The sequence below is a fragment of the Haemorhous mexicanus genome, chromosome 11, assembly GCF_027477595.1.
Source record: "Haemorhous mexicanus isolate bHaeMex1 chromosome 11, bHaeMex1.pri, whole genome shotgun sequence".
NCBI classification, from domain to species: domain Eukaryota; kingdom Metazoa; phylum Chordata; class Aves; order Passeriformes; family Fringillidae; genus Haemorhous; species Haemorhous mexicanus.
Window position 1 is genome coordinate 16,856,601 of NC_082351.1, and position 27,911 is coordinate 16,884,511.

General features: G+C 41.8%; 1 protein-coding gene across 2 annotated transcripts in view; it reads left to right on the forward strand.

The window, feature by feature from the left end:
• Window positions 1–27,911, forward strand: part of PTPRG (protein tyrosine phosphatase receptor type G) — a 387,653-nt gene that overhangs the window by 304,131 nt on the left and 55,611 nt on the right. For both annotated transcript variants that reach the window (XM_059856705.1, XM_059856706.1), the window contains 5 exons: window positions 3,603–3,787; window positions 5,720–5,828; window positions 7,535–7,584; window positions 9,930–10,725; window positions 17,398–17,530. In XM_059856705.1, the coding sequence (XP_059712688.1) occupies window positions 3,603–3,787; window positions 5,720–5,828; window positions 7,535–7,584; window positions 9,930–10,725; window positions 17,398–17,530 (1,273 nt within the window). The remainder of the gene's footprint in view (window positions 1–3,602; window positions 3,788–5,719; window positions 5,829–7,534; window positions 7,585–9,929; window positions 10,726–17,397; window positions 17,531–27,911) is intronic.

The following is a 27,911-nucleotide window of genomic DNA, read 5'->3' on the forward strand; positions in this document are numbered from 1 at the left end:
GACTTTTCCAGAAGGCAGGAGCTGGCTTGTTTGCCAGGTTCTCCCAGTTCAGGTCATCCCTGACAGGAAGGTGAGGGTGTTTTTTCTCTCCAGGAGGTCCAGGGCGTGTCTGTGCCTGCAGTGGGGCATGACCATGGTACTGCAAAGGCTCTTGCCTGTTCAGTGCCTCTGAGATGTGACCTGGTTGCCCCAGCTGGGGGTTTCTGTCTCCACAATTCTTGGCATGGGGCTGCTAGCCCAGGACTCAGTGACTTTGGTGTCCTGCCAGCCCTGTGCAGGTATCTGCTCAGGATTGCACACACCACAGAAAGGCATCCTGAAAGCCCCCACAATATTTTAATATCCCTCAGGATCTAAATTTTAAACAGAGCATTAGTAATATTTTTTTCTAAAATTAGCTGAGATGCTATTTTGATATGGAATAATGCTGGCTGTTGGTTTTGGTTTTTTTTTTTTTCCCTCAAGAAATCATAAATTCACAGGCTTTTTTTTTTTCTTTCTTTCTTATTAAGCCTGGTTTTGTTAAAAATAAAAAAATAAAAAGAAAAGCTTGTGTTTCTCTTTAGTGTGTCCTGATTAAACTTCCCCTTCCCTGTCCCAACCTCTTCCTGCATTTCTATCTCTTCTTCAGCTGCACATTTTGCAAAATCAGTAGAAGTCCTTTAGCCTGTGATTCTTTTAATCTTCTTTGAAAAATCCAAGGCACAGAGAGTATTGAAAGAAAAATTAGATCTCTGGGAAATGCCAGTTGTTTTATAGATGGTCAAATCATTGGACTTTTTTTCCTTGCCTTTCAGACATTCACTATGTTATGTATCACTTTAATTAAATCATCAAATTGAATTATTGGATCAAATGTTTCTTTATTCCATTGTGTCCTAAGCAGGTTTAGTTAAATTAGCAAAATCATATGTTTCATTTTATAAAAAAAAAAGTTCTTTTTTGCCCATTCATAAGCTGTTTAAAAAAATGCAGTTCAACAGAAAAGGTTGGTTAATACTAAATTACTCCAGGTTTTTCAGATACTGCTCTGTGCCTGGGAGTAAATTGAACCAAGTCATAATAAGTCATGAAAATTTTGTAATATTTACTGAGAAATCAGAATGTTATAAATTCAGCCTCATTTAGCTGGCTGTGAATGAGGCTTGTCCTCAGTGAAGTCATCAGAGTCACTCAGGTGATTCCAAGTGCTCATGACCTTCTTGGATCAGGGGGCAGGGGCAGTCTCCTGGAGCTTGAGGGTCTCCTCTTTATCCTTGGGAAATGCCCACTTCTCTGGCTGTTCCAGATGCCATCCAGGCTGGCTACAGAGAGTGGCACAGAGCTGGGGACACAGCAGCCCCCTCTCCCTGAGGTGACTTGGGGTCCTTGTGTGAAAAGCAGCTGGCCAGACACCACTCAGAGGGCTGCTGCAATTAAGGTGGATCTCTCTGTCTCTCAGGAAGGTTACCTGCTTGAATTATTTCTAAAACAATTTGATGCATGATTACTTTAAATATATAAATCTCTGCATGTCCTCCTGGAGGACAAGGACTGGGTAAGAGTTTTAGGTCTGGGTAGAGCTTCACCCTGGCTCTGTCTCTGATGGGATTTGATTAGGTGGAGCAGTAAAGGCTGGCCTGGCATTTTGAAGTGTAATTCTGTGATGACAAAGGGCGTCAAAGAGGGCAGTTATGATTTATTGGTGCAGTTATCAATAAACAGTGATGTCAGGGAGAATTGATCTGACCATCTCAGCAGAAAGAGGTGAGCGTGAAGAGACATACCAAGGATCAGGGAGCTCTGTAAAAAGTGATAACAGAGGTGGCTTTTGGCTGTCCCATCTCATCCAGGTCCTGGCCACCTTCATGCTGTGCTTTGGGGGGCCAGGAGGGAGCCAGAGGGAGGCCATGGTGTGGCTTCTGACTTTGTGGCACTGACAGCAGAGTGCTGCTTTGATACCTTCAGCTTGGTGTAAATAGAAACTCACATGCATTTATCCAATGCTTTCTTGTTTGTTTTCCTGGATCATCCTTCTGGGTTGAGCAGAAGGATCTACTGTAAAACTGCAGGATTGTCACCCCTCATGGCAAGAGCAGATATCAATGATATTTCCTGCCCAAGCATATTTCTGCAATTCATGTTGTCTTGTTCTGCTAGCAACAAAATGTGAGTTATAACTGCACAAATGCATTTGACAGGCATTTTTCTATTGTACTGGTAATACTGGTGTTTAAAGCATTTAATCATTTTTATTTAAGAACTGTAGCTATTTCAGTAATATAACAGCAGTGCTGCTTGGCCAACCTGCAAGTCCAGGCATAGGAATAGACATATTTCCCCTTCAGTGCTGCCAGGACTCTTTAGAAGTGAAATAATGACCAAATATACATGCAGTCACATACCTGCAGAGTGCAAACAAGCTCAATGTGTTGGCTTCAAGAGGAAAAGTCATACTGGGAAAAATAATTCTGCAAGCAGTGTCAGCCTGATGGGCTGGGTGACACTTTGCCAGAAGAGACCTGCTCCTTTGCCACGGCACATGTGCTTAGGTATCATTGCAAGTGATTTTCTTTGGTTCAGGGTTTATACTGAGAAAGAGAATGTGAGAATCTGCCCTGAATTGGGTATTTTAAACGTGATTTTTAAAGCTTGGGAAACAAATCTATACTCTTTATAGCTGGGAAGGGGATGATGCAGTTTTCCCACAGCATGTGAGTGCCATCTAGTGTTGTGCATCCCCAGCTGGACCTTTCCATGGCAACTCCTTGAAAAGAGTTTCCTCAGCGCTGCCAGGGGACTGTGCACACCCCCCTCCTCCAGGGCCCCGACTTATCTGTGCCTGGGCTTGGTCTGCCCTGCAGAATTTTGGGTTTGGTACTGCTGGAAGCAGAAGCCATGTTATTTCCCCAGAGGTTAAGCTGTCCCTGTGCTGATGTCCCCACTGACTTAGGCATGGCTGGGAAGTGACTTGTGCCTCCAGGCTGCAGACAGGGTCAGGAAGGCAGGGCTGCCTGGGGGGTTCCTCTGCCTGCTCAGAGGAGATGGCCAAGGCCATCAAAGAGCCACTCTTCCCTGTGCTGGTAATACATAACTGACAAGCTGTTGAGCATCTTTGAAGAAAGATATATAGGAGGAGGAATATAAAATAACTGTAAAAATGTACTAGATTAACAAGAGAACATTTACTGACCACATTTTCGGAGGTTTCAACTCTTTCCAGGGCCTGCAGAGCCCATTGGGGTATTTACCCCTTACCAGCAAGAGGGTGGGGATGAGGGAAGCTGGGGATCAGGTCCACTGTATTTCTTAATGTACCAGTGCAGAGCTCTTCAGTCACCAAGTTAAAGAGTAGGTGCAAATGTCAGGACTGAGAATTAAGTGGAGAGCTAAGCAACCTGCCTGCAGAGAATGGATTCTCTCATTCACTTTACTCTGGAGAGCAGAAAGCAGCTGCAGGTGGTATTAAATCCCATTGGTCTCAGTGGATTGCAGTCTAAGCTGTTACTGTAGGCCAGAGCATTAAAGAAAAAACCTAGCTCTTAGAGTGAGGCACTGTTCATTCTGTTTGTTTTCTCTCAGTTATTTAGAAAAGCTTCATATTTTCTCCTTCTGTTTTTCAGCTTGTAGCACTCCTCCAGTCAACATGAAAGTGCAGCCTGTGAACAGGACAGCACTACTGGTGACCTGGAACCAGCCAGAAACCATTTACCACCCTCCAATCATGAACTACATGATCTCATACAGCTGGACTAAAAATGAAGATGAAAAGGAGAAGACTTTCACCAAGGATAGTGACAAGGACCTGGTAAAAGCACAGCATCAACCCCAGACATATGTATCAAGCTACCCTTATATTGTTATTTTCTTGGTAGAAGGGGTAGAGGAGGAAAGCAGTTGTTACCTTACAGGCAGGCTAATGTTTGGCCCACGATGAATTGCTATTTAAATGTTCAGCATTAGCTGAACCTTGCCTAACAGGCTACCCAAACACTGGAGTGTGAATTTATAGTTTATGTGAGTGCATGAAGGACTGAATCTGCAGACACTTTTTCATGTAGTGTTGCTGAGAAGCAGCTGGCTCGGGAAATGGTGAGGCTCTGAATACCTTTTGGCTTGAGTTCAACTTACAGATTTTCACATTAAAAGTCTGATCCCCCAAAATCTGTTCCTGGGCTCAGGCGTTTCACTGTGCACAGCCCCTTGCAGGCTTTGGAGCAGTTTCTGGCAGTAAGTGCTGCCAGAGGCAGGAGCTGCATAGTCAGGGCTTGAAGATTATTTTGGAGTGGCCCTGTACAAGCACTGCCTACATCTGGCAGTGTGAGAAAAAGAGAGAAGAGCAAGACAGTTCCAGCACAGATGGAAACACTGCTCTATCTCCTCCATTTAGGATTTCATCTGCTTGTCATTCTTGTCTAAGTGGAAGCAAGTATTGTACTGGTCCTTAACATTCTCTGCATATAAAACCAGAGTGACATATTCAGGTTTGAAAGGCCTCCATTTATTGTTAATCAAAGAAAGCCTCTAGAATAATGAAATCAGTAATTGTATATGCACATGAAAAATGCAGCAGCACAGTGTTATTCCTAATGACTGTTACCATTTTTTTTTTTTCAAATACGCAATCCTCTGGGCCCATTCAATCAGTTATACAATAATACTTCTCTTATTCCCTTAGATGAAGCTTCTTTTACTTCATTTCCATTTATATTTTCAATTTCCCCACTAGACATTGTTATCTGGGTCACATTAGGGAACAATCTGCCTCATGAAATCAGAAAGGAATCCATTGAAAGGCACCCAAGGTTATGATGTATTGTAACCTCTCTCTTGTCATAATTTCACACTCTTAAGGGAGACTTTTTTTAATCAGGTATAAGGAGGAGAGCCTTAATCAGCAAAAATGAGGTGGGCACCATGAAAGCATCCTGTTTTATGTAATGGAAATAATTACAAGTGCAAGGGTTGTGATGGAGTGATAGCTTGGATATAAATTACAGTGAGACCTTGTGCAGTTCAGCAGAGGTTTGGGTTAAGACAACAATGACATCTTAGTCTGTTTTAGGGGCAGAGAAGAGGAAACCCATTTTCAGAGGAAAGTGAAAGTTGTTTTCAGTGCTCTGGCAGATACAGCTGGGCTGTCCCATCTTGAGTCAGAGCTAGACAGTGTTCTGCTGTAGAGATAACAAGTATTTCAAGTGACTCATGTAGCTACTGATGTGATTGTGGACTAAGGCAACTTTCAGGTCTAGGAGCAAGCAGGGATATCCCAGCCCAGGATGCTCAGCCATCATGTTGCATAGCACACCAGCATCAAATTGCCTTAGCCAGTTTGTAGCAAAATAGTCAGTCTGAATATGCAGTGATTTTTCTGGTCTTATCCTGTGTTTGGGTCATGGATCTCTACCTAAAAAAAATCTTATTATAATTGCTATAGAGGGGAATGGCTTGAGTTTTAAGTTTTTCTGAGGAGAGCAGAGACATTGAGGCATGAAGGCTGTCATGAGAACAGATGTGGAACGTGTTCATTTCTTTCTCATGGGCAGAGTCTGCAGTGTCTGGGTGCATTCCTTCAGCCTTGCCCTCCCCAGGGAACCACTGAATATTTCTGTGTAGAAATATAGCTTGTCTTACATGGCATAAATGTTCTGTGTTAGCACAATGCTTTATATGTTTCAAACTGATCTTGGACAGTACTGTGGGGGTAAAAAACTGAATAATATCTATTTTTTTTAAACAGAAGGCCATCATTAGCCATGTCTCACCTGACATCCTTTATCTGTTCAGAGTTCAAGCAGTTTGCCGAAATGAAATGCGTAGTGACTTTAGCCAGACTATGCTCTTTCAAGGTAAAAAAACCACTTACAAATTTTTGCATTGAACTATTCTCTGTTTGTTTAATTTTATGGTTTTTTTGCAGAGTGCAATGTGGTGTGAAGTTATTTCAGAGGATATTTGAATGCATGTAGACAATGCTAATTTCATATTGTGGCCAGTGACTTGATCTGAATCTCATTTCCAGTGAGGAGGGTTTGCCTACACCTCTCACTGTCAGGTTTTGTCATGTTTTAGGAGAATTTAGAGGTTTTCTTGGTACTAGTTTTCTCAAACAAATTCATCAGAGACTGCTTATGCATCAAAGGCACAGCTCTAACAGAATGTGAGTCTGATCCATGTCTGGTTTATGTAAAGAGGAAAGGAGATCAGTCCTACCTTGACAACCACATGTGGAGACATCCAGGTTTTACCGTGCACACAACCTCAGTGATTTCCAAAACATACATATTTAAAGAAAATCAAAAGAACTAGATGATAAGCTGTCCTTTGTCATAGATTTCCTTTTAAGTTTATTGGAGAAATCTGGTAAAGCTGAGATTTGGTAGAAGAACTTGATTATTTTAGAGTTTTTTTAAGTGCTAAAGTTTTGCTCTTTCTTGGGAACTTATTATGACATTTTTTATTAAGTAGGGCAAATTTTGCCTCTGATGAGAGCATTCCCTCCCAGTTCAGCTTATAGATGCATAAACCTCAAAATGGGTAATGGAAGAATAAAACAAGCAGAGAGTTAAAAGTTTAAATCCTTAGGAAGAAGCAAAGAATTGTCACTTGGATCTGATGCTGTATATGGAACAAAATAACAGGGGCATTTTTCAGTGTCATTTTCAGAAAGTATGGGGGGTTTGATCCTGCTTTGCTAGCACTTAGTTTCTTAGGGATGTCAAGCTGTGGACATGGTTTAGTTCTGTTGTGGTGGCAGAGAGAGCAGGATCAGACAAGTGTCCTGTTCAAGTCATAACTCCTGTGGAGCTCTGTTCTTGGCACCTCACCACGGTGTTTTAGGCTTCACTTTTAAGTGCAAGGCAGAAGTTAGAAACTCATGTATTGCTTATCTTTTACTAGATAATGGAATGGAAAATTCTTTTAAGTTTGACTACAATAACTGTTTAATCACAGTTAGGAGTAAATCATTGCTGGCAGCTCTGTAGGAGATCCTTTGGCTACCCTAGCCCAGTATTCAGTGCAGTGAAAGTGATGCACACATCTGCAGTGGGAGCAAATGATGTGATTCCTCCTACAAGTCCCCAAAAAGGAGCTGCTGTTCTAATCTCTGGCTGTACCCAATATCTAACCTAGAAAATTAATCCACTTGAGCTTTCAAAACACTTATCAGAGGTTGATAGTAGTTGTAGTTCAGATATATAGCAATAAATGATAATATTATAAGGACAGAAAAAAGCTATTATCATCAAGCTACTCTTGCTTCCTGTGTAAGTCAGGATATTTCATCCAGCTTGGGGTTGAAGGACAGAATTTGTTTTCTGTCAGTAAGAATTTGTAGTAAACTGGCATTGCCAGGCCTGAGTAATTAAAGGCAGGCAAGTCTGTGTTAAGACACAAGTGCAGAGTGAGTGAGAACTGCCCAAAGAGCTGAGTTGCCTTTGCTCCAGGCTGAGCCCTGTACCTGCATTCTGCAGCCCCATGCTGAGCAGTGGTTTAGCAGTTGTTCCTCTGCCTCCTCCCCTGCCCTGATGTGCTGCTCTTCTTCCCTCCCCAGCTAACACCACTCGAATTTTCGAGGGGACCCGAATTGTGAAGACAGGAGTGGTAAGTGATGGATTTAAGGAACGGGGATTTGGGGACATTTCCCACCAGATGGCAGCACGATGTTGGAAATCTGCAGCAGGACCCAGCTTTCCTGGGGAAGGGGTGCCCAGACCTGTCACAGAAGGGTTTATAGTATAAAATGCAGTTCCAATATGAAATGGTTTTCTAGATGCATGCTCTGAGAGCCTTTGACCACTGGAGAATCAAGACATAAAAGCTTTCCTCAATCTAAATTCAACCCATTTATAGGGTAGATTTGTAAAATATTAATGATGACTGTGGAAATAAATTTAATTTATTTTATTAACTGTATGAGCAGAAGTATATGCAACAGAAATAAGGCCTCACACACAGCATCTTTGCTCTTCCAATGCTTTAAGGATACCTGTTACTGTGTGAATAAAGCCTGAACAATGTCTTTGTTTTATTTTAATTCAGGTGAGACTGTACCATGTCACTGAGGCCAACTTTTGTGTTCCAGAATCAGAAATGTTGGTACATTTACAGTAAAAGTGGAATACACTGTTTCAGTTTTGAAGCCATCTTATTAGTTTATTTAATATAAATAAACTATAAACTATCCATAACCTAAATTTCTTGGCATCTGTTGTACTGAGTTGTTCAGTCAGATTTATGGGCTGGATTCATACTATTGAATTTACTCTAAGTACATTGCTTCTGGTTTTATTCTTATCCAGTTTGATATACTCCCTAGTAAGCAAATAACATAAAGAAAGCTTGCATTTGAATGATTTATGTTTGTTTAATCATGTATCGAGGTATTCCAGATACATAAAATCTGCTGTCAAATTTTAATACTCAGTCCAGCTTTGAGACTGTTCATGCCAGCAAAAAGCAAATCTCACAGTGCCTTAGGGATTCAGATTGATAAGTACCTGAAAGTTTAGATGCTTATTTAAAGTTTTGGCTCAAAATCTCTAAAAGCACAGGTTTTCATCTGAGATCTCAGGTTTTCTGTGATTGCAGCTGGTCAAAATATAATGTGAGAAAGCAGCCTTGCTTGGTTTGCTGCAGCATTTCAACTACACAGCTTGACTGAACCCGGAAATTGCGGAGAGATGCAGAAATACTTTAAAGTTACAAATTTCAGTTTCCAAAATAAACATTTTACATTTTTTTCAATGTTCAGCAGCACCTATTTAACCCTTTTTTGTCCTCATCTGGTGCATACTTTTCCAGCTAAAAGGTCCTCCTGCTGATGGATTCAGTAATGTGAGACATTTTTCTGTACTTCAGAGAGGAGGAATGGTCAGGTTGTCCAGAGGAACTGCTGACACAGCTCTTCCACAGAATTATTCCTTGTCTTTAGACAGTTCACTTCAATCTCTTTTTCCACATGTAATTCTGGACTAGTTCTTTATGAACAGACCAAGGGTTAGATCTTTATGTGTGTACAGAGGGGTTTTATTTACAGCAGAGCACACACATGTGTGCAGGACCCTCTTGCATGCAGTGGGTTGACATTTGAATAATATTGGCAGGGTGCAGAGGATGCAAAGTCCATAGTTCATCACCTGCTTTTTCTCAGTGAAGCAGGCACTGCCAGTCCTGCCTTTCATTCACTAGTGCTGGCCAGGGAGAGTCCTGTGGATGTGGAAAACCTGGCTGTCACAGCCTGAAGGTCCTGGCAGATGTGGTGGTGGCTTGCTGAAGGGCTCCTGATGTTCTCCGAGTCCTTCAGGAGGGCCCAGATGGCCATGCTGCAGTTCTTTGCTAACAAGAGCAATGCCTCACAGCAACACCAGTCCTTATGAGAATAATCCTGATGGGTAAATTAAGGAAATAAAAATAGTATCCTTTGAGGCCCTCACAATGTGCGTGGGAAGAGCCAGAATTCCTTGTCAGAGCAGCCCCACCAGCCATGGATGCTCACGTTGGCAGCCATTATTTTGGGACAGCCGTTATGTAACGCTGTATTTTTAAACTCCTGTCTTCTGAGGATTAAAGCACTGTGAGTAATGCAGCTGAACTCATTAAACTCTTTTACATTCTTCTCACCCCAAGAGGAAACGTTACTCACAAGTTAGTAGTGATGTGGGAGAAGGTCTTGATGTAAAATCAAGATAAGGATAAAGAGGGTTTTAATGATGATGTGGTGAAGGCGGGTAGGTTTCCTCTCTTTGTGGTTTGCTGGTAGCTCTGTGGCATGTTCTGTCCTGGCTCAGCCTTTCAACCAGCTGGTCTTGGATCTCTGGTTATAGGAGACTAGCACATGTGTGAAAAGGGAGGGAAAAGCAAGAGAATGACCCCAAGTGGTATGTTGGGCCCCTGCTGATGCTTTCTGCTGTGTTTTCTTCCCCTCTGCTGCCGTTGATCTCCTCAAGCCCACAGCATCTCCTGCCTCCTCAGCAGACATGGCTCCCATCAGCTCCGGCTCCTCCACCTGGACCTCCTCGGGGCTCCCCTTCTCCTTCGTGTCCATGGCCACTGGCATGGGCCCTTCCTCCAGCGGCAGCCAGGCCACTGTGGCCTCCGTGGTGACCAGCACCTTGCTGGCAGGGCTGGGCTTCAGCGGTGGGGGCATCTCCTCCTTCCCCAGCAGCGTGTGGCCCACCCGGCTGCCCGCGGCCGCCGCCCCCAGCAAGCAGGCCGGCCGCGCCGTGGTGGCCACCACCGAGGCCGCCGCCGCCTCCCCCGGGCCGGAGCGGGACTCGGCTCTGACCAAGGATGGTGAGGGAGCCGAGGAGGGGGAGAAGGATGAAAAGAGTGAAAGTGAGGATGGGGAACGGGAGCACGAGGAAGAGGAAGAGAAGGATGCTGAAAAGAAGGAGAAGACAAGGGCGACGGCAGCCTCAGAGGCACGCAACAGCACAGAGCCCAGCGTGGCCGTGGCTTCCCCCAACAGGACTGCTGAGGAAGGAGGAAATAAAACCCTGCCGGGAGAAGTGCCAAACCAAAACGTTGCCCCCACGGCTGGAGGTGTGGAGAAGGAGAGCTCTGCCGAAGCCGACACTCAGCCCCAGCTGCTCCCTTCCACCCAAGTGCCACCAGCGTTCACCGATGAACTGGACCTGGGCAAGATCCCAAGAAGACCAGAGGCAACAAGAAATCCTCCTCCAAAGATGGACAGGTTTCCAGAGGAACATCCCTCAGATAACAAATTCATCACCATTAACCCAGGTGAGTGATCTTCAGGGAAACCGTTTTTACCACGTAAGTGTTGGAAAACAACACAATCCAAATTCCTCACTGATTCCCAGTAGATACAGCATTTTTGTGGTGTCTGGCTACAGCTGATTGGCAGGTTGTCACAGGACCCAACTCCACAAGTTGTTACTGGGGGGAACAGAGTGGAAAGGAATATCCATTTATTGGGACAGATTCATGGTCCTTGTAGCTTATTGGAAGAGAAAATCTGGAAAAGTTTTCACTCCCAACATGCTACATCAAGAACTTTGTTGAGAAAGGGAGGGGAATGCAATGAACTATAGTTGTGAAATTATTTTGGAAGAGCAGCTGCTGTGCTGAACTGGCATTTCGTAGGAAGTTTGGTATATGTGCTTCTCGCTAATTTAGTTTTTCTGCAGGATTCTCCCTGACTGGGCTTTGAGAATATTCTCCCAAATCAAGGATCATTGCTGGTTTATTTCTCATCACAAAACCTACATGCTCTGATCTTCCAAAACAAGGCACCTTCTGTGGGGGAAAAAAAAAAATCTTAACCAGGCAGAGTTCACATATTTTCTGTTTGTCCTGATGAGAATTGCCAGTCCTCCTGTACACTCCAAGTCTGGATGTATGTACCAGCTCCACAGTGTGTGCACAGCAAATAGAACTTCTTGGAAGCCTGCCCAGGAGATCTGCATGTGCACCAAGCCTGGTGTGGTCAGGGTTTGCTGCACAGGCCTCCTCTGCAAGCTCATGGTCCCTCATGGTGCTCCCACGGAATGTCCGCACGTGTTCCTACTTGGGGAGCTCCGGGCACTGGTGAGGAAAACTGCAGGAGGCACATGGAGTACATGGGGGTTTATTTTAGATTTATTTCTTTAGATTTAGCTTGCTATATTTATTAGACATTTATTTGAGTGATTATCTGTATTACCACAGCATTTATGAGATAGTGCACTTCTTTGTTTGTTGTTCTGGGTGGTTTTTACTACTATTGTTTGTTTTGCTAATCTGTAGACTGTTTTATAATTTTCTTTTTCCATCAAAGCTGCTCTAAAGTACTGTGGAAAAGCCTTGCATATTTATTTTTCCCTACATTGATAAACACAAAAATGCAGATATTGTGCGTTCAGTTACAGCTCAGAACCAATTTAAAAAACAAAACTAAATCCAGTCTTTAATAGCATTTGTTACAGAAATGCTGACCAGTCTGTAGTGCTGTGAATCATAACTGTTCTGTCAGAGATCAGATTAACAATGCCGAACCTGAGAAACCTGCAACAGGTTGTGCTGGTTTGTTTTTTTTTAAATACACTGTTCTTTTTCTTACTCCTCAGCTGGAATTCCTCAAAGGCCAGTGCTCCCACTGAATAAGGTCTGAGATGCCTGTCAGGCACTTTCCAACCTACCACTTGCCCTAATCACCTTTGGGTTAGGAAGGAGGCCTGTTGGGAGTGCTACCCTGTGAGAAGACACTTGGGAATGCAGGAGAAGGAGCTTTGCTGGATCTAGGTTACCAAAGACACAGGCTGGTGAATCAGACTAGTACAAAGCCTAAGACTAGTTGCTTCAGCTGAATTGTTTTCCTCAGTAACGTGGAAATTTGCAATTCGTAGACAGACCTGACCTAACTCATGCCAGGAGTTAAGTTCAGTGAAACTCCAGCCATAGCAAGACCTCTTCCTGTGAGAAAGGGCCTTAAAGGTTTTCCATAACCAAGGTAAGCCTGAAATCAAGACAAGTGAAGCCAAGGGGGCATTGCCAGAAGTGTCTGAAAGGATTCCTGAGCAGCAGCACAGCTAAGACTGTTAAGGCCACTTCCAAAGTAAGCAGAATGCATCTCTGCAGTTTACTCTGTCCCAGTGTGAGGGCAGAAACATTTTTGAATGCATCTTTTCTTCTGGCATCTTTTCTCTTCTGCATCTTTTAAAAGCAGGTTTTTAAAAGCTGCCAAGGTTTCAAAAATGTTTTTGTGAGTAGAAAGTTTAATCATTTTAAAGAGTAGAAAATTGTTTCATAACAATGCACATTTGTAAAATTAATTATATAGCATCAAATTAGCAGTTGTAAGGAGATAACTGAAGAGGGAAGTACTCATGAGTGTGCATGATTAGAGGAGAACAGGGAACTCATGAGAAATTACAGGGAAAGTGCGAGGCCAATTAGTGCAGCAAGGCTCATTTTCTTTTAGTGCTTACTTCACACATACATACACACACACACCTCTCCTGAGGCCATGTCATTACTTTCCAAATGGCACTGGCCTCTTTCTGGCTGTGGTATTGGCCAATGCTAATGATTGTCTCCTGTCGCTGAATGCTTGCTTGCATTCTTCTCTTTCATTTCCCTGATCATCCTTTTCTCTGTTTTGGTGCCCACATTAGACTAATTGTACTTTTGAGCTGCAACTGTTACACACACAGCTGCTCAGCATTGTCCATGGCTCTGAAACCTGAAAATCAGAAAAACAGCAATTAAAATTACACTCTCACAAAAGAGGGAGGGAAAAAAAAAAAAAAAAGAAAAGTAGGGGCAAAAGATGAAACCCAAGATGATTCAGTTTAATCAGGCTAAAGCAGATACTATCCCACAGAATTTTGGTTGATTGTACCAGACAATTAAATAGGTCCTTTTTTTTTTTACTGGAGTTAACAAGTAGGCTGTTGTAAGCAAAGTAATAGCTGTGGGGTAGGGGCAAAAGCCTGAGTGGTGAGCTGGCCCTGAGGACAGAGAGATGGGTTTGACTCCTCATCCCAATTTCAGCCAGGTCCCCCTATCCTCAGTGTTCACCCACCTCTGCTGAGTTCCTCCCGTGAGAGGGCATTTTAGAGACAGAGACATCTTGATGTGCAGGGTTAAATTTCAAGCCTGATGTATGCATTTAACAAAGACTGACTATTGGATTTTAGAGCAGTCTTTGCCAGGTCTGAGGTTACAAAAGCCTTTTAGGGATTACCTCATTAGCATAATTAAACATCTGTGTAATTCTTCTCCATCTGCAGCAAGGATTATTAAGCTGTATTTTCATGTGGCACTTCAGCCATTTTCACACAGAATCATAGAGTGCATGAAGTTGGGAAGGACCACTGGAGTCAGCTGGTCCAGTCTCCTTGCTCCAGAAGGATTCCCTGTGCACCTTAATCAGGATGGTGTCCAGACAGATTTTAAATATCTTCAGAGATGTACATGGTAGCTTATGAGAGCAAACAGCAGAATGGCTTGAAAAGAAAAGAATTGAATTATTTAATGCCTGCAAACTATGAATTTCAGATATAAGATTAAATATGATTGGCATCTGTTACAAAGCAGTGAAAAGCCATGCTTAGTAATGCACAGCCTGTAAGCCTGAATACTGCAGGAGTGCCTTGAAGAAATAGGAGGCAACAGCTGCACCATGGTACAAGCTTGTATCAAAGGTAATACTTCTTTAAGAAACATGGGTTTGCCTTTTCATCATTTAATAATATGGCCCATATTATTTTCCATAATTAATTAATACCTTTGTACAAGTTCATAACTTCATTTACTCAAGGGAAAGATGAGCAAGCTGACTTTGTCTTAGGAGACCCTGTGGTCTGAGGCAGTTCAGCAGCAGGGCTTTTCTTTGGTTAATGGTATCTGAAATGGTACAACAAACAGAACTTTGTCCTGGCAGTTTGTGCAATGGCAAGGAATGATAAAAGTAGATAGGTTATATAGTACAGCTATGGTTGCTTATTATAGCAAGCAGTGTTACTTAAGGGAAATAAACATGTTTCTTTTCTCAGGAACCATTTTCCAAGAATACGCAGGAAAAAAAGCACATTTCACAAACTCTAGAATGCCTCTTTCTTACCTTGACCTTTATGCAAGAATTGCACTGCCAGAGCCTCCCTGGCTGCCTGATGCCATCCAGTACTCCCTGTGCCAGGGCTCATCCATCCAGTGCCTGGGGGGAGCTGCTGAATGGGTGGTTCACAGAAGTTATGGACTTTTCCAGACGCAGGAGTAGATTTAGTAGTGCCGGGGTTTGTATCATGTGGGACCTCCTGAAACAGATATGCTGTAATAATTTTTATTCCTTCCTACTGGGATGAATTCCAAGCCAGTAAAAGGCAAACTGAATTAATTCAACGAAGGCATATGCCACTGGAAACTGTTTACATTTCTTAGCAAAAATGGAGTTTCCTAGTCCGTTTTTTAAGCTTCCCCCATCCCCTGCCAAGTACAGCTTATGGTGGGCACTGTTACAAGGATATGCTGTTGACACTACCAGGGCTTGACATTCTTGCTTTGGAAAAGAATGAAATGGTGATTATTTTTTTTATTTCTTACTATTTTGTTATAGGGGAGAATAGGAAATTGTAGGGGCCCAGATCTGTCTTTGTGTGTGTGTGTGTGTGTTTTCGTTTCATCTTTTTCCCGCATGCTGGCTTTTCTTAGGCTATTTTGCCATGACACACAAGACAGACACCAGCTCTCCAGCTGCACTGCTCTACCTCTGGCCCCAGATGCCATTCTTGTACAAGTTTTACTGGCGCTGGTTTGTTTAAGCTCTCCCAACACGTTACTTAAACAGTGGAAAACACCTTAGACTTTTTCTTCAAAGCCAGCAGAGGAACTGTGTCTTTTCTTCTGAAGCACATCACTGCTTGAGCATTCCCAACTGGAATTTCAGGGCCAGCCATCAGCATTAGGGAATGGCAGTTGCTATTCTGGCGCTCAGCAAACTGAGCACTTTCTTCTCCTCACATCTGTGGTACAGAGAGTTGGCAGGGGCAGATTTGTGTGTTCTCCACACTAGACTGACTAAGAGGAGCATCATGAGCACTGCAGAATTTAACAGTGTGCATTGGGACTCCAGCCCATGCTGTGCTTACAATGGAATTGAATTTTCTTCCCATGCAAACAGAAACATATGGTTTTGTGTTGAAAGATGTGGAGGTGAAACTAAACAGAATATTGTCATTGGAGAGAACTGAAACAACACCCTAATGGATATAAGGTGGTGGGACTATTTGGCTCTCCTACAAAGTTTCATTACATCACATGGTTTTTTGATTTGTCCCTTTTACTATTCTGATTAGTAACACCTCACAGGCTTACTCTTTTTCCTGCTCTTAAATTATTTGAAATGCACTGGTAATAACTGATGCCTCAAGACTTAGCATTTCATAAGTTTGGCAAATACAGAGAATAAGCCTTTGCTCTAATTTGGGGGTTGCTCTTTTCCTTATTCTTTGCTAGTCAAGGAATTCAAAGATGTTCAATCGAAGTGCACGTTCACTTCCCCCAAACATCCTTCTGATTAGCACATCATTTAGGCTGCTAGCTAAAGGGCATTACCTCTATCAGCCTAGTTCTCAAAACTAGGAAGATTTCTTGCTGGGCTTGCAGCAGCCTGCAGCCTAGCTCTGTTTTCAGCAGTCAGGCAAAAGCATTTACAATTAACCTTTACTTCCACGTTAGTTGAATTTTACTCCTGCCTATGGAGGAGTATAATCTAAATGCTACTAAAATAGAGTATGACTTCATATTACGTGACATCTGGTGACTTCCAATTATCTGTGTTTTGCCTGCCTATGGTGAAAAGGCAATTATGTTCTTCTGGTAGGATTTGCAGCAGTTTCGGAAGCTATGATAGTACAATACTGAATAAGGGCAAGGAAGCATGTTGGTAAGGAAAGACTCACACAGGCTTAAAAGTAGAAGTCAAGTGTGCATGTTTCAATCCTCCTTGAAATCTGAAGCTGTTTGTACTAATCCTTTCCCATTATGTCCTGTTGACAGGTATTGATCAACCACGGCCTGTTTGTTAGGAAACATGAATAAGATATGGAATCCGCTTCTGCATTTTTCTTTTATCATTCTGTCTAAACCAATTTATTCATCAAGTCTACAGGAATTTGCACAAATTAGATGTCTTTTGAAATACACTGGTGCAGTGTCTATGCTCACTGGCTCCAGTACTTGCAGAACTTGTAGATATTCCTCTTATATATGATACAATAATTTTAGTGAGATGTCATGCAAAAAGTGAAGCAGAGTTAACTCAGCCAGATCTCAGGGTATTGACGAACTTAAATTTTGTTCAAAAGCTGTGGCATAATGATTTCTTCTGTCAGTTACAACACATCCTATCCATTCATTCATCCACCCATCTTGACAATCCATATGCTGAAAAGTGCTTTCGTATGCAGTAACCCACCAGATTGTGACAATTCTGCAAATGATGTGACATGACACCCAACATGTTGAGGATTTTTTATTTTAAGATGGTTACCAAGAAATTTATTTCTAAAGCTAAGTATTACACAGAGCTTTGCAAACAGGGCTGTCCTGCACTGTTGAGAAACAGAGTACATTTATCTGCAAACACTGGTGACAGAGCACAGCATTGGCTCAGTGGGATACTCTACATCTGATAATAGGTGCTTGCACGAAAGAGTCCTAAAAGTGTCTAAGAGACCGTAATTACAGGCAGTAGTAAAATCCTAGCCATATGTGGCAATAAACACCATACTTCTGTGCTCTCATGTCTCAGACTGAAGACAAATGGAGTCCCACCCTGCAGTTAGAGGATCTCTGCTCTGTTTACTCATAGCATGTAAAAGGGATAAGCTATTTGTTTTGTTTACACATTTTTCCATACAGTAATTCTTTTTTACACCCAGTGATTGGTTTTGTTATGTGTTCAACACACAGCTGGCAAGAACAGCTCCAGCATGGCCACGAGACCTTCTCCTGGTAAGATGGAATGGATCATCCCACTCATTGTGGTCTCAGCACTGACCTTCGTGTGCCTCATTCTTCTCATCGCTGTGCTTGTCTACTGGAGGTGAGCCTGTTTCCTTACCAATGGAAACTGATTAGGATTTGAAACACATTCCAGGTGGTGTTTTTAATGTGGTCCTGTGTTTTGTTATTTTACTAGAAGTTACGGTGATAGATGCACTAGATAGTTCTCTGGGTGCTAGAACAGCTTTGTTGGTTAACTATTCAGCTATCTTAAATACTGATTTTTATGTCACGAAAATGAGCTTGGTACAGTTCTACCAATGGTAGAGCCAGCTGCAGTGGTGACAAATACTGGGGACAAATAGTCCCTCTGAAGTAGCTATAAGAATGATCTTTGTCTTGGCCTTCAGGAAAGGTGGTTGTGGTAGAAAATCCCAGTTAGACTGGCCTTGGTTTCATGGGTGTCTTTGCCACAAACCCCCTCTGTAATCTTATGCAGTTCTTTCTTTCCTTTGACTGTACTTCAAGAAAGTGGGGTAAGCTTGTTTCACATTCCACAGGCATGCTCTCTAGCATTGGTGAAGAGGTCAGAAGTGCAGCCTGCAAGGTCTTGAAAGTTAAGAGTGCCTCTTACAAAGAGATGCTGTCATTCACACCAGTGGGCATTGGTTCAGTGGTGGAGACCAGGTTTAGCATCAACAAATCCCCCTCCATTTGATTTAGAGTAAACAAAACCTGCAGCACCTGCTCAAGTCAAAATCAGAACCCAGAGGCACCTCATTTGTCTGGAAGTTAACATTAACCAGGGATAAGCCACATACAAGGTATTTAGGAATGATTTGAAAATCTGATTAGCTGGAATAAAGTAGCTTTGGTGGAAAATACCAGCCCATTGGTCATTATATTTACAAAATCCATTTCAAAGGTACCGAGCTATTTTTCAGTGCACCCATTTTGCTGATGATAAGTTGGCCCAATTGTTCAGGGTGAGAACATTTGAAAGAATTAATAAGTAGATGGCAATTGTCTTGTGAAAATAATTTCTATTAACATTTGTAAGTAATTAACATCATTGCAGTAAGATGGTGAATAAAAATTGCGGTGGTATATTCACAAAAGCTGAAATAGGAAAGGTTCTAAAGATCTCATTGTATCATCCTGTTTTTCAATATATATTGTCTTTATTTGAAGTACTAAACTTGGTCGAATTCACAAGCAAGTTCTGGAAGGATTTGGTATATCTCAAAGCACTGGGATGAAGGATTAATAGTATTTATCTAGTGTTGATACAAAATGCTCTTCTAAGGCAGAAAGGTTTTGAAATGCAATGCTAACAGCTATTATCTAGAAGAATGTTGGTTCCTATCACTGTTTGCAAAATATTTCCATTTCTTTGCAATTTCATTAGTGGAGCAAGAGAAATAATTGTAAAATTTGTGTTTAATTTACTCAAAGAGTAACAATACCATCCCTGAAAAGATATTAAAGTTGGTGGAGATTAAAAATTAATATAGACATAAAAATTACATCGTGTAGCAAAGTTTTTTGATAAATTTGAAGCAAGAAATCAAGGAACAAACTTGAGAGGACATATGTACTGCCTTTAAATAGATCTGAAGATTTTTAACAAATACAGAGAGTGTATTAAAAATACATGTGTGTTATAGGATAAATCAACAAGCAACTAGAACACAAATCATTCCAAGTAACATTTCACATTGTGCAGACCATGTCACTGAAGCAGCAGCACAGCATTTCATTTGCTGTGTGATTGCCTTTCCTCAGGGAAAAAAATGTTTACCTCTATGAGTGTTTTAAAGTAAGGGAAAAAAGAGATTTTTAAGCACTGCAGACTCTAATTCAGAAGTTTGAAAGGAGCAGTAATTTGCATTTTCAGGAAAAAATTCTTAGCTTAAGATGCAATGGGCAACATATGGAATAATTTGCTGAATAATACCATCAAAGCAAATGGCATGAAAACAAGTTTGGGACAGATATTCCAGAAAGGGAAACATGGTATTGAAGTGCACAGCAGAGAAACACTTGTGATGAAAGGATAACCCTCAAGGGGCCAGGCGTGCTAGACCAAGGGGTCTTTTCTTGCACAGCAGTACTTTGTTTTGGTGTTAGAAAAAAACATTTTAAGTCAAAACCCAGAGAACAAGAGGAAGCAGAAGAGACATAGTTGCTCTTGGCAATGCATTGTGAGGGTAAAACAAATTTTCTTTTTGTTTTTGCTTTTTTGAGCATTTGTGGAATTAGATGATTTGAGACCAGTGGTGACATAAGTGGAACAATGAAGCAGAGCCTTCTGCTTGTTTCCATCTCATCAGTGCCCTATTATCCAAAATAAGGAGTTAGAGAAGTTGCTTGGGTAGGTTTGGCCAAGCATTTATTTTGTTTGGTCTCTCTGTGGCTCATTCCGCGATACAGCAAAGAAATAAGTTTTGTGAAGAAGACTTCTTGTAAGGAAGCTTCATTTTCTGTTCCCTTTATTTGAAAAGGAGACTGTCATTGTTTGATGAAGATTTCCTTTTTCCATCTGTTGAGCTTCCATGCTGTGTTTTAGAGACTTCTTGTAACTGAATATATTTGGAAATGATCTGTGCCACTTCTGAAGAAGACTCGCTTATTTGCAGAGGTAATTTGCTGTTCTCAGTTCCTTTTCATGTGGATCCTGGACAAATGGTGAAAGAATATGACTAATGTTGAAGAGAAAGGGTCACTTCCATCTTTTTCGTGTGATGGCCATCTCAATAATGAAAAGGGATGGGAACTTGCAGGCAAGCAGAGCTCTGAATTACCTTTCTACTAAAGTTTCCTGGATTCAGTACTTTAAATGGCACTGCTGCACAAAGAGGCCTGTGTGATTTTAAGTTGGTAGAGTGGAAGATAAACTAGGTCAGCATAATGAAGCTGCAAAAATTGTGCTGCCTTTTATCCCAGAAAAATGAGGAGAGCACAATCACAGGGTGACCACGAGCCACGACATCCGCTGTGGGCTGTTGGTAGTTGGGCTCCCAGGGCAGGAGGGACAATGATGCTGCACTTGCAGTTTGCTTCTGTGCATCTTTGATTCCTCTTGAGGAAAGGCTGGCCTGGCTGATCCTTGAGCTGTCATGGGCATGATGAAGGGGACTGTTGCTCCCAGGACCTCTAGTGCTTAAATTGATTTCTTTTAGCACGAAGTTGAGAATTTGAGTCTTAGCAGACAGAAAAGGTGAGGAGACAAGATCCTTGTTTTGCTCACCATATGGATTCACTATTCACTTTTGCAGTGGCACAATGGTACTTGTTTTTCTGCTTTCTTTCCTTTCATACTGGTTCCAGAAATTGTGTGCTGTAGGGACAACAACTGAGTGCTTCTGAAAACTGTACCCTGGGATTTTAGGACTTTCACTGGAGCACTGCTAGCTCGTCTAGAGCCCATTAAAACGTGGGCGTCGTGAGGTGCTGTTTCCCAAACACTTTATTTTTGCATTTCTGGGCATTTGTTTTGCATCTGTGATTTTATACCCAGACTCAGTATCATGAGATCCATCTGCAGATCTTCAAGGTCAGTTTAAAATCTGACTTGGATTGTCTGCAGTCTTTGCCACTGTTACTCTCACAGCCTTTGCTACGAGCTCCGAGAACTGCAGGGTGTGTTTGGTAGTGACCTCCAAACTATTTAGGGATTGAGTGTGACTTCAGTTTTTTTGCAGCAAGATGAGTTCCTATAGTATGCTGAGCTGTAATATGGCTTGAAACATGTCTTTTTTAGAACTTCCACTATATTCTGTAGCAAATTGAACTAGTCCTGAGTATTGACACGTAGGGGTAAACGCAGGGTCAGTGTCACTTTCATCTTCACACAGGTGCAGGAGGGTGACTAGAGTCAGGAAATCAGCTGAAATATTTTGATACACAGCAAGTTTTGTCCTTTGGGGGGAAAAGAACATATTTTAGGAGAGTGTGGTAACCTTCCACTGTTTGTTTTTCATTCTGATTTTTAATCTAAACACTACAGTTCTATAGACTGTGGTTTCAGAGGGAAAAAATAAGCAGAGAATATTAAGAAGCAATTAAGATTTCAGAGTTTAGCCAACAGCAACTTTTAAATGAGAACTAAATTATAGCCATTTCTCATTTTCAGCTAAGAGGAAGAAATTCATTCACGACTATAGCTGGAGAGTTTTCTTTTTCTTTCTTTTGAACAGATACCATAATTCACCTTGAATTATTGCCACAATCAACATCATGATCCCAAAGACAAAGTGGGAATATTGTACTGCATTACTTATTAAATCAAGCTGTTTATACAGTGCTAATATGCTTACTTTTGGGGGGAGTTTTGGAACAACACAGCTGCCGCCTTTCAAAGAACAAGCAAGCTTGCGTTGCTTGTTTTATAGCTGTGTGTGTATAGGAGACAGCTTGGGAAAAAGATGTCTTTAATTTTCCTTAGGCAAAACCCTATAGAATTTAGTAGACAGAGAGAATTTTCTTAAGTTTTTTGTTAAACATCCTGTCAAATTGAACTGAATCACTGGGACAAGTCCTGTGACAGAGCCTTGTACTTCTCTGGCAATACCTTTCTGTGCAGGAGAAATCACACTGAGCACCAGGAGATGTGCTCTTTTTTCTGACTCACTCATTGATTTCTGTGGGACCTCAGGCCAAGTCACTTACGGCTTGAGAGTATTGCTGTTGAACTCAGTGGCAAAGATCTCACTGGGAGCAAGCTCAGGTGTTCAATACTTCAGCATCTGAGTTCTGACACTGGTGAAATAGCAATGAAGAAGGTTGGTCAGCTGTATTTGTAAACGAACTTGTCATATAGCATCAAAAGCTGCAACATAAAGAACCCTCATATTTACCATGTCTGATAACCATGCCTCAGACAGCTACCTTTTGGTGTTAAATTCTGGGGAGCTTGCACAGCTGCTTAGCTAAGAGAGTGTTACAACTTAATTGGGAGAAAAAAAAAATAACTTCTGCCTGTACCAGGTTGTAAAAAGTGCTGAAATTGTTATTTGAACCTATCTCTAGGTTTTATTTTATGAGTACACAATGTGTTGTTCATCTACTGTACTGATTGGAAAAGGAACATTGCAAATTTACAGACCATTGTAAAATTGTTTGCTTACAATGATAAAAGCTTCTTTCGGCTTACTCTAAAATGTTTGTGATTCTTCTCATTTTCTCACCCATGGAGGATGTTGAGTGGTAACACTTTCTGAGACCCTGGGTGTTAATTTTAAGAATGCCTCAGATGCAGTTGCATGAGTATTTATTTCAGCAGCAGCAGTTCAGGCAGGGTCCTCTGTTCCTGCCCTTGTTCTGCCCTCTGTGATCCCATTGCAAATGTTTGTACAACCATGTGAGGAGCTGGATTGTGAAATAATCCATGTTTTTATTAAAAAAACTTCTAAAAAAATGAGAGGAGTTTTCATGTCCTGATTTAAACCAGATTAGCTCCCAGTCTGGTTCATGTAGTAACAGGACAGAGCTGTACCAGCAGCACAGGGCAGGAATGAGAAGGGTGGATGGGGATGCTCACCCCAACATTGTCCTCAGCCATGTCTGAGGACCCCATCCAGGCACCTGTGCTCATCTTGGCAATGGCAGTGCCCCAGAGCTTGTGTCACCACAGGCACTGAGGAGAATTCACAAGGACAAGAGACTTCCCTTCTCCCTTCTTCCCTTCTCCCTCAGGGAGACAAGGATAAACATGGAGGTGAGTGGCATACCTGAAACTTCTTGCAGCTTCCGTCTCTTTTTTTAGTCCCCAGCTGTCCCTTGCTCATACTGAACAAGTCATGCCTTTGTTTTCCTCTGGGAATGGCCACATTTAGTCTCATATGTTGAGGGATGGGGATGGGGCAGATCACTGCCTGGTAAATGGGATGCAGCCTAGCCTGATCTGGAGTCCTCTGATCTGCTCTCAATCCAGGCAATGCAGGAAAAGCACTTCAGCTCTTATTGCAGAAGATCCAGGTTGTGTGAGATTTTGTTAGTGTCAGAGGTAAACATACTGCATCTTAGACCCTTCTGTGTTTAATATCTCAAAATGCTGCTCATTTTCATTAAAAGGGAGCAGGCCTGTGATCAGCTCCCTCTTATCCCACTCTGGGACCTGACCTCATCTTCTCTGCTGACATCACACCCTCACTTTCAAGCTGGATGCTCAGGGCAGCCACTGGTTGCTTGTTCTGGCTGTTGGGACCATACTTTCTGTACTCATCACTCTTCCTTTATGAGGAAAATCAATATGAAAACTTCTCTGGCAGCATCTGTGCTGTTTCATCCATCAGGAGAGAGCCTGGGGCAAGAGCCTCAGGTAGAGCCCAAGACCAAACTGGAGTGTGTCACTGCTGCCCTGCACGGTGTTGGCTCAGGGGTTTTATTGTCCCCTCCTACAGGGGAGCTGAGCCCAGCTGGTCCCCAGGCTGGTGGGACACAGGGCTGGCTCCATGTGGGAAAGGCTGAGGCAGAGGAGCCCAGGACCTGCACCTGCAACCATCCCTCAACAACTTCTTGTTCCATGACCATTTCCCAAAAGGCTACTTTAGGGCCTTTCAGAAATCAGGGGAATTGTCAGTTGTTATGGTAACGGATCCCCTGCTGCTGAATTGGCCCCAGATGCCCATTTGGGCTTTTGAACAGACTAACTCAGGCTCATTAGACAAAAAAGAGAGAGAGACAGATTTGCAGATGGAAAGTTGCTTTTTAAGCATGCTGGATGATCTGTTAAGAGCTTGACTGTGGAAAGGGGCATGTTCTCTCATTATCTGCCTGTTACTTTTACTCTTTTTTAATTAACACTAGGTTTAATTTTTTTGTCACAAAACAGAATTCTTACAAGATCCCATTTCCTTTCTGGTGAGGCCAATAGTGACCTGCCACTTTAGAAACCAACCTATTTTGTCTTGAGAAATGAAACAGGTTTTTGCTAAGCTGAAATGGAGATGGGTGGTGATTTCCAGAACTATCAGGATATTGGCAAAGCTCAGAAAACAGTACTTTTAATTCTAATTATAGAGCATCAGGATCAAAATCAGTAAGCACATTCCAACCCAGGAATGCCCCATTTCAAGGAGATAGGACTGTCTAGATTTTGCTTCAGACCTGAGCCATCCCACTGGTGTTAACAGAGTGATTCCTGAATAACTTCTGCCAGCTACAGCAGACTTTGACATTGTAAATTTGAGTCCACATGACTGAGGAGCCTGTATCATCTTAAATAGGTTCTCAGGCGTATGTAATTGCAATATCAAATTCCTTCTTGCCAGATACTTGAAGCCAGCTTCTTCCTGGGTCCCATATGGCCAGCCTTTGTCTGAATTTCATGAATCAGTGTTCTCCTCTCAGCTGTCCTATAAATAAAAGGCAAATACAGTTTTATAGCAGGCTGCTGTATCTCCAGGTGTAAATAACAGAGGACTCTGGGTTTTTTTATGTGATTCACCTTTTCAGCAAGGAAGATTGTTGCATCAGGTGGGGCAGGCAGGGCTGTTAGCAGACAGGGGAAGCAAGTGCTTGAGTACATGGAAGGGGTCTATAAGGAATCCATCATCCTCTGCCCCCATTGTGCTGCAGATGTCAGGGGCCTTTGGCTTAAATTACAGCAAGAGGGAAGTTTCTGTTGGACATTAGAAACAGGAAATGATAGGAAAGGCAATAAAGTGGTGGTCTACAGAATTTCCATCATTTCTAGGTTTCAGACAAGGTTAAGCAGCTCCAGTGAGGATGCACCAGGAGTCTGATCCCTCACAGGAGCTTCCAGGCCTGTTCTCCACAGTCCTGCAGTGCCAGCTTTAAAGCACACGTGGAAGTGTGAGACAAGAGGAGGGATGGTACAGTGTGATAAATTGCCCTGTAAATCACATGCTAGGAGTCTGCCTGTCACTCTTCAACTGAAGCTTATGGGTCAGTTGCATGAATACCTTCCTGCAGGCACTTTTATGGATGTGGCCACTGAACTCAGTGGGAGTCTAGATATGCATCACCTTTATTTTGAAAGATAATGTCAAGCATGCAGTCATGAGTCACAAAACAGGACAATATGTGCTCTGGGTGTGGAAGACTAGAATTCAAAATACCATGTTGGTGACCTTGAAAACTCTTAAACACAAAAGTGTAATTTTTTATTTTTAATTTGCTATATGATGTGTCCCATAAGAGCTGAGACATTCATGCTGTAGTATGCCCACAGGCCATCCTAAGGGGGTGAAACTTATACAAAAGTCTTGGCAGCAAGTTGGAAAACTGCTGTTGACACGTTTTCTCAGTGCTTTGTTTAGAGGTGTAGCAGAATTTCCCCAACATTTCCAAAAATACTTTCTTCTGCACAGAGAGCAAAGGAGAAGGGGCAAGGGCAGCTGAGGTCAGGCAAGGAGGGATCTGCACAGCTGCAATCAATCTTATGTTTTGTCTCTGTGGAACTAATTAAATGGATTAATTGCAGACTTTTTTTTTCCTCTGGAAATACTTTCCCCAGTGCTGTTGTAACGGTGAGATCTGGGAAAAAAAAAAGAGCAAGATTTTATCTGCACAGTTACTGGTTTAACAGTTTGCAATGCATAAGTTTGAACAAATATTTTTTTAAATATCAATATGTTCCTATTAATCTCCATTAAGAACAGGTTTTTAAGTGCTCAGAAATAATATGCCATGAGGAGTGTGGGTTTTCTCATAGCTGCAGTGGCAGTGGATGCCAGGTACCACTGGCATCTCCTACTCATCTGCTGGGTCTGTTGTAAGTTACTGTAGAGAAAACTCTTATACACCTGTAAAATTTGTGAACTCTTGACTTTTAAGGCTGTAAGATACTTTAAAAGAGAAAAAAATTTCACAATTTTTGTGAAATTATATCACTTTATGAAAGAAGGCTCTATTAAGAAATTGATGCACTCTTTTTATATTCCCCTTCCCAGCTCAAAGAAACTATTTGTATCCTCATTGTCAGTTGATCTGTTGCTAGTTAATTTCTTTTCTATAATATTTTTAGTATGTAAGAATATGTGTTAAAGTGTATGCAGGTATCTCTGGAGTAGATTCACTCTCATAAACTGGTAGGTTCAGAGCTAGAGCAATGTCTCAGACAAACTGTGAATGAAATATCCTATAATACAGCTAGATGTACCCTGAGGGAACAGTAGACCTCTGCTGTGAAACTGTGAATTAACCACAGCAACCAGATAAATTATATTTTTTCCCTCTCCTTGTAACCATAAAATATAGCTATTGAAAGGCCCTCTCCTGTCCTCAGTCCCATGGCAGCATTTGGACTAACATTAGCACCAGTTATTTCACAGCAGGATGTAGTCTGAGTGTAAAATTATAGGGTAAGAATATTAAATCAATTTGGCAACCTGAGCTGCTTGGATAAATACTGGGAACCAGCAAACTAGTATAGCAATAACAAGCAGGGGTGAACTTCATTTTACTGTTCTTAAAACCTGTGCAGTTTGGGGAAAAACAAGACTTTGGAATGCACAGCACGTTGTGCTGCTATTACAAATGTTGCAAGTGCAGGAATTCATTCAGTTTATTGTAGAATGCTGAGTTGGTTGGTTTAAAAGAAAACAGTTCCTCTATTGCTATAAACAGCATGAGTTTTACTCTATTGACTTACAGGTTAAAATCCATTTGAGTTCCAAGTTTTGAGCTGAAACAGGCGTAGGCAGCGTGCCTGGGTCTTGATTGGTGGCTTGTTTCATATTTTGGAAACCCTGTCTTTTCCAAGAAAGAGCAAAACATTTTTGAACTCTCCTACAAATTTATAAAGTAGCAGAAATAAGCCAAATATGAATTGCAAAAATATTGTTAATATTTTTAAAAAAGTAAAATAAAGACAGTTCTTATTAATGAGAAATGTTCTGTTCCCTGAAAGTTCAAAATTGTTTTATGTTTCTGATCAAATTGTTTTATGTTTCTGCACAGTGATTCACTCTCCACATCCATTTTTTAACCACCATCTGAAGGTTTCCAGTGTGTGCTGGTAAAATTCCTCACATTTTGTAGGAACCACATCATCATTAAAAATGATGATCATTTACTCTCCAGAGTCTTAAAAGTTTCCTATCTTTCAGTGTTCATCTGCAACAGTGACTGGTGTTGCAGACATGAAGTGAAAGCTGGGAAGAGCCAGTGCTCACACCTGCCTTGTTATTTCAGTTTATTTTGTTGGGTTTTGCTTTGCTTTTTAATAAAAGCTTGGGACATAAATGTACCAAAATGGTAAGTTTCTGCCTGTTTATACAGCTCCTTATTTTTGAAGCATTCAAGTGTGCTGTTTCAATCAGGGGGTAAATGGGTTTGCTTTGCAGGCTCAGAAGAGCAAACTGCAAATGCTGGTTTAGTCAGTTAAGGCTGAATCTGGACTTTATCCACAGAACCAACATTTAGACAACTACAAAAAAATATTCTGCTGGCCTAGATATCATTGCAGGTTTCATACTCATATGAATTAACTGGTTTTCATCACTTTCCTCACT